At 56.8% G+C, this 7,259-nt stretch overlaps 1 protein-coding gene across 1 annotated transcript; it reads left to right on the forward strand.

The window, feature by feature from the left end:
- Nucleotides 1–5,690: 5,690 nt before the first annotated feature.
- On the forward strand, nt 5,691–6,650 carry LOC119958331 (solute carrier family 35 member G3-like; the record flags this gene model as incomplete). Its single annotated transcript, XM_038786771.1, has 1 exon — nt 5,691–6,650. A coding segment is annotated over one exon (933 nt), but the record flags the coding sequence as incomplete, so codon positions are not given.
- Between the last annotated feature and the right edge of the window lie 609 nt (nt 6,651–7,259).

Below are 7,259 nucleotides of genomic sequence, written 5' to 3' on the forward strand. Positions count from 1 at the left end.
AGCGAAGGGATTGGGGTCTCCGTCCATGGCTATCACTCGAAGCTGGCGGACAGGTCCACTGGGTCATCAAACAGGGGGTACTGACCCTCTGACAGCGCAGCACTCCCTCAGTACGGACCCTCTGACAGTGCGGCACTCCCTCAGTACTGACCCTTCGGCACTCCCTCAGTACTGACCCTCTGACAGTGCGGCACTCCCTCAGTACTGACCCTCTGACAGTGCGGCACTCCCTCAGTACTGACCCTCTGACAGTGCGGCACTCCCTCAGTACTGACCCTCTGACAGTGCGGCTCTCCCTCAGTACTGACCCTCTGACAGTGCGGCACTCCCTCAGTACTGACCCTCTGACAGTGCAGCACTCCCTCAGTACTGACCCTCTGACAGTGCGGCACTCCCTCAGTACTGACCCTCTGACAGTGCGGCACTCCCTCAGTACTGACCCTCTGACAGTGCGGCACTCCCTCAGTACTGACCCTCTGACAGTGCGGCACTCCCTCAGTACTGATCCTCTGACAGTGCGGCACTCCCTCAGTACTGACCCTCTGACAGTGCGGCACTCCCTCAGTACTGACCCTCTGACAGTGCGGCACTCCCTCAGTACTGACCCGCCGACAGTGCAGCACTCCCTCAGTACTGACCCTCTGACAGTGCGGCACTCCCTCAGTACTGACCCTCTGACAGTGCGGCACTCCCTCAGTACTGACCCACTGACAGTGCGGCACTCCCTCAGTACTGACCCTCTGACAGTGCGGCACTCCCTCAGTACTGACCCTCTGACAGTGCGGCGCTCCCTCAGTACTGACCCTCTGACAGTGCGGCACTCCCTCAGTACTGACCCTCTGACAGTGCGGCACTCCCTCAGTACTGACCCTCTGACAGTGCGGCACTCCCTCAGTACTGACCCTCTGACAGTGCGGCACTCCCTCAGTACTGACCCTCTGACAGTGCGGCACTCCCTCAGTACTGACCCTCTGACAGTGCGGCACTCCCTCAGTACTGACTCTCTGACAGTGCGGCACTCCCTCAGTACTGACCCTCTGACAGTGCGGCACTCCCTCAGTACTGACTCTCTGACAGTGCGGCACTCCCTCAGTACTGACCCTCTGACAGTGCGGCACTCCCTCAGTACTGACCCTCTAACAGTGCAGCACTCCCTCAGTACTGACCCTCTGACAGTGCAGCACTCCCTCAGTACTGACCCTCTGACAGTGCGGCACTCCTTCAGTACTGACCCTCTGACAGTGCAGCACTCCCTCAGTACTGACCCTCTGACAGTGCGGCACTCCCTCAGTACTGACCCTCTGACAGTGCGGCACTCCCTCAGTACTGACCCTCTGACAGTGCGGCACTCCCTCAGTACTGTACCTCTGACAGTGCGGCACTCCCTCAGTACTGACACTCCGACAGTGCGGCACTCCCTCAGTACTGACCCTCTGACAGTGCGGCACTCCCTCAGTACTGACCCTCTGACAGTGCGGCACTCCCTCAGTACTGACCCTCTGACAGTGCGGCACTCCCTCAGTACTGACCCTCTGACAGTGAGGCGCTCCCTCAGTACTGACCCTCTGACAGTGCGGCACTCCCTCAGTACTGACCCTCTGACAGTGCGGCGCTCCCTCAGTACTGACCCTCTGACATTGCGTCATTCCCTCAGTACTGACCCTCTGACAGTGCGGCACTCCCTCAGTACTGACCCTCTGACAGTGCGGCACTCCCTCAGTACTGACCCTCTGATAGTGCGGCACTCCCTCAGTACTGACCCTCTGACAGTGCGGCACTCCCTCAGTACTGACCCTCTGACAGTGCGGCACTCCCTCAGTACTGACCCTTTGACAGTGCGGCTCTCCCTCAGTACTGACCCTCTGACAGTGCGGCACTCCCTCAGTACTGACCCTCTGACAGTGCGGCACTCCCTCAGTACTGACCCTCTGAGAGTGCGGCACTCCCTCAGTACTGACCCTCTGACAGTGCGGCACTCCCTCAGTACTGACCCTCTGACAGTGCGGCACTCCCTCAGTACTGACCCTCTGACAGTGCGGCACTCCCTCAGTACTGACCCTCTGACAGTGAGGCGCTCCCTCAGTACTGACCCTCTGACAGTGCGGCACTCCCTCAGTACTGACCCTCTGACAGTGCGGCGCTCCCTCAGTACTGACCCTCTGACAGTGCGGCACTCCCTCAGTACTGACCCTCTGACAGTGCGGCACTCCCTCAGTACTGACCCTCTGACAGTGCGGCACTCCCTCAGTACTGACCCTCTGACAGTGCAGCACTCCCTCAGTACTGACCCTCTGACAGTGCGGCACTCCCTCAGTACTGACCCTCTGACAGTGCGGCACTCCCTCAGTACTGACCCTCTGACAGTGCAGCACTCCCTCAGTACTGACCCTCTGACAGTGCAGCACTCCCTCAGTACTGACCCTCTGACAGTGAGGCGCTCCCTCAGTACTGACCCTCTGACAGTGCGGCACTCCCTCAGTACTGACCCTCTGACAGTGCAGCACTCCCTCAGTACTGACCCTCTGACAGTGCAGCACTCCCTCAGTACTGACCCTCTGACAGTGCAGCACTCCCTCAGTACTGACCCTCTGACAGTGAGGCGCTCCCTCAGTACTGACCCTCTGACAGTACGGCACTCCCTCAGTACTGACCCTCTGACAGTGCGGCGCTCCCTCAGTACTGACCCTCTGACAGTGCGGCACTCCCTCAGTACTGACCCTCTGACAGTGCGGCTCCCTCAGTACTGACCCTCTGACAGTGCGGCACTCCCTCAGTACTGACCCTCTGACAGTGCGGCACTCCCTCAGTACTGACCCTCTGACAGTGCGGCACTCCCTCAGTACTGACCCTCTGACAGTGCGGCACTCCCTCAGTACTGACCCTCTGACAGTGCGGCACTCCCTCAGTACTGACCCTCTGACAGTGCAGCACTCCCTCAGTACTGACCCTCTGACAGTGCGGCACTCCCTCAGTACAGACCCTCTGACAGTGCGGCACTCCCTCAGTACTGACCCTCTGACAGTGCGGCACTCCCTCAGTACTGACCCTCTGACAGTGCGGCACTCCCTCAGTACTGACCCTCTGACAGTGCGGCTCTCCCTCGGTACTGACCCTCTGACAGTGCGGCGCTCCCTCAGTACTGACCCTCTGACAGTGCGGCACTCCCTCAGTACTGACCCTCTGACAGTGCGGCACTCCCTCAGTACTGACCCTCTGACAGTGCGGCCTGGATTATGAAGTTCGGGCCAAATTAGTCTTTATTCCGTTATGATCTGACTTAAATATAAAGTCCTGTCTTCGTCTCAACCTGCAAGGGGTTGGGGTGGTTGAGGGCTCCTTCAGATGTATGTGCATCTGTATGTGTGTGTGCATGTGTGTGTGAATATGTATGTGTGTCTGTGCATGTGTGTGTGTGTTTGTGTATGTGCGTGCGGCCGTCTCCTAATATGTGTACCTGTGCATGTGACTGCCTCCATATAGATGTATGTGCGTGGGTGTACCTGAGTATGTGTGTCTGTCCATATGTATGTGTGTGTTTCTGTCCATGTGTGTGTGTGCGTGTGTCCATGTGTGTGAGTGTCTGCTCATGTGTGTGTGTCTGTCCATGTATGTGTGTGTCTGTCCATGTATGTGTGTATGTGTGTGTCCATGTATGTGTGTGTGTGTGTCTGTCCATGTATGTGTGTATGTGTGTGTGTGTGTCTGTCCATGTATGTGTGTGTGTGTGTGTGTCTGTCCATGTCTGTGTGTGTGTCTGCTCATGTATGTGTGTGTGTGTGTGTGTGTGTGTCTGCCCATGTCTGTGTGTGTGTCTGTCCATGTCTGTGTGTGTGTGTGTGTGTGTGTATGTGTGTGTGTCTGTCCATGTATGTGTGTGTGTGTGTGTGCGTGTGTGTGTGTGTGTCTGTCCATGTATGTGTGTGTGCGTGTGTGTGTGTGTGTGTGTCTGTGTGTGTGTGTGTGTGTCTGTCCATGTCTGTGTGTGTGTGTCTGTGTGTGTGTGTGTCTGTCCATGTCTGTGTGTGTATGTGTGTGTGTATCTGTCCATGTCTGTGTGTGTGTGTGTGTGTGTGTCTGTCCATGTCTGTGTGTGTGTGTGTGTGTGTGTGTCTGTCCATGTCTGTGTGTGTGTGTCTGTGTGTGTGTGTCCATGTCTGTGTGTGTGTGTGTCTGTCCATGTCTGTGTGTGTGTGTCTGTGTCTGTGTGTGTGTGTGTGTGTCTGTCCATGTCTGTGTGTGTGTGTCTGTGTGTGTGTGTGTGTCTGTCCATGTCTGTGTGTGTATGTGTGTGTGTATCTGTCCATGTCTGTGTGTGTGTGTGTGTGTGTCTGTCCATGTATGTGTGTGTGTCTGTGTGTGTGTCTGTCCATGTCTGTGTGTGTGTCTGTCCATGTCTGTGTGTGTGTGTGTCTGTCCATGTCTGTGTGTGTGTGTGTGTCTGTCCATGTCTGTGTGTGTGTGTCTGTGTGTGTGTGTCTGTGTGTGTGTGTCTGTGTGTGTGTGTGTGTGTGTGTCTGTCCATGTCTGTGTGTGTGTGTCTGTCCATGTCTGTGTGTGTGTGTGTGTGTGTGTCTGTCCATGTCTGTGTGTGTGTGTCTGTGTGTGTGTGTGTGTGTGTGTCCATGTCTGTGTGTGTGTGTGTCTGTCCATGTCTGTGTGTGTGTGTCTGTGTGTGTGTGTCTGTGTGTGTGTGTGTGTGTCTGTCCATGTCTGTGTGTGTGTGTCTGTGTGTGTGTGTGTGTCTGTCCATGTCTGTGTGTGTATGTGTGTGTGTATCTGTCCATGTCTGTGTGTGTATGTGTGTCTGTCCATGTCTGTGTGTGTGTGTGTGTGTGTGTGTGTCTGTCCATGTCTGTGTGTGTGTGTGTGCCTGCCCATGTATGTGTGTGTGTCTGTCCATGTCTGTGTGTGTGTGTGTGCCTGCCCATGTATGTGTGTGTGTCTGTCCATGTCTGTGTGTGTCTGTGTCTGTGTGTGTGTGTGTGTCTGTCCATGTCTGTGTGTGTGTGTGTGCCTGCCCATGTATGTGTGTGTGTCTGTCCATGTCTGTGTGTGTCTGTGTCTGTGTGTGTGTGTGTGTGTCTGTCTCCGTTTTCAGTGGGTAGAATTGGATTTGCCTTGTCTGTGATGCTCCTAGGGTTCAATAGCCTGTCCTGGACTGACTGCCTTTGTTTCAACTTGAGATTCCTGTCTACCACACAGCATTGAGAGAACAGGAAGAGGCCATGCGGCCATCGGATCTGTGCTAGCGTTTACGCTGCAACAGTAGCCCCTCCTACCTCCTCCTCGCCTCGCCCTATCAGCACATCGTTCTACTCCTTTCCCCCAGCTGTGTTTATCCAGCTTCCCCCACCCCCACCCCCTAACCGCGTGGATACCAGTCACCCTCTCCCCATCACACACTGCTCCAAATGTGGCTTCACCAAAGTATGTGGAGGCCAGGAATGTCCACATGTCCCAGTTGCGGCCTACGCAAGGTTCCGATCCTGGATTTTAACGTTTCTCTCTGTTCTGCTCCCTCCCTCCAGGTGCCACCAGCCGAGGGCCCAACTCCGATGCAACTGGCACCGGGTGAAAAGGAGGAACACAGGAATGGGAATGGGCTGGAAAACGGCAGCAGGAAGCAGGGGTCCCGGGGCTCGAGCCGGAGCCCCCAGCCGCAGGCCGGAGAGGGGCTCGAGGGGGGCTGGTGGAAATCGCGGCCGCCCGACAGCGTGAAGGGCCTGCTGGTGGCCCTGTTTGGGGGCGGCGTGCCGGCCGGATTCGTGGCCCCCTTCACCAGGATCGCCTACGAGGCCTCCCAGGTCCCCTCGCTGGAAATCCTGCTCTTCCGCTGCCTCCTGCACCTGGCCCTGGGCTTCTACATCCGCTTCCGGGGGGCACCCCTCTTCGGGCCCAGGGAGGCCTGGAGGTCCATCTTCATCCACGCCATCATCAACGTCGTGTCCATCGCCTGCGCCTACAGCTCCTTCATGGTCATCCCGGCCGGCAACGCGTCCACCGTCCGCAAGGGGACGTCCACCCTCTGCTCCACCCTGATGGCCCTGGTCATTGACAGCTACCACCTCAGCCTGTACGACGGGATAGGCCTACTCGGCAGTATGGTGGGGCTGGGCCTCATCGTGGTGCCGGAGCTGACCAACCTGGACAAGGGCTCGCGCCTGTCGGACGTCTTCGGCTACATCCTGGCCATGCTGGGCGGGCTGGCCTTGGCCATGGCCCTGATCATCTTCCGCAGCCTCACCCACCCGTCCAAGATGATGACGGCGGCCTTCACCTTCGGCGTGGTGGGCAGCCTGGTCTGCGCCCCCCTCATGTCCCTGCTGCAGAGGCCCGTCTTGCCCATCGACCCCCTCACCTGGTGCTGCGTGACTGGTATCACCCTCCTGGCCCTGCTCTCCTTCTTCTGCGCCAACTACGCGGTGACCAAGACCCACCCGGCGCTGGTGTGCGCCTTCCTGCACTCGGAAGTGGTGGTCACCATGGTGATCCAATACTTCTTCCTCCAGGAGCCGGTCACGGCCTTTGGGATCAGTGGAGCCGGCGTGATCATCTGCAGCATCGTGGTCATCACCATGCAGAGCATTGTTCACCGGCGGCAGAGATCCGATGTAAATAAATAATATTAAAAATTGAAATTTTTACACACATCTAATTTGGTGACGGAGATTTGTGCTGGGGTTTGGGGCCATGGGAGACCATTCGGCCCATCGAGTCCGCTCCGCCATTCTATCATGGCTGATATGTTCCTCAGCCGCTACCTACAATGTTCCAGACCAAGAGCTGGATTGCAAAATCAGTCAGAGCATCTCCTCCCTAGAACACGTGGCCCAGGAGGGGGGGAGTCGGCAATTTACCCTCCCGGGCCTGACGCCCTCAATGTGACCATGGCTGATCCCATCCTGGCCTTAACTCCACCGTCCTGCCCGTTCTCCATAACCCTTCAACCCATTACCGATTCAAAATCTGTAGAACTCCTCCTTAAATTTGGATTGGATTGGATTGGATTTAGAACATAGAACAGTACAGCACAGAACAGGCCCTTCGGCCCTCGATGTTGTGCCGAGCCATGATCACCCTACTCAAACCCACGTATCCACCCTATACCCGTAACCCAACAACCCCCCCCCCCTTAACCTTACTTTTAAGGACACTACGGGCAATTTATCACGGCCAATCCACCTAACCCGCACATCTTTGGACTGTGGGAGGAAACCGGAGCACCCGGAGGAAACCCACGCAGACACGGGGAGGACGTG

Source organism: Scyliorhinus canicula, chromosome 29 (genome assembly GCF_902713615.1).
Source record: "Scyliorhinus canicula chromosome 29, sScyCan1.1, whole genome shotgun sequence".
Classification (NCBI taxonomy): domain Eukaryota; kingdom Metazoa; phylum Chordata; class Chondrichthyes; order Carcharhiniformes; family Scyliorhinidae; genus Scyliorhinus; species Scyliorhinus canicula.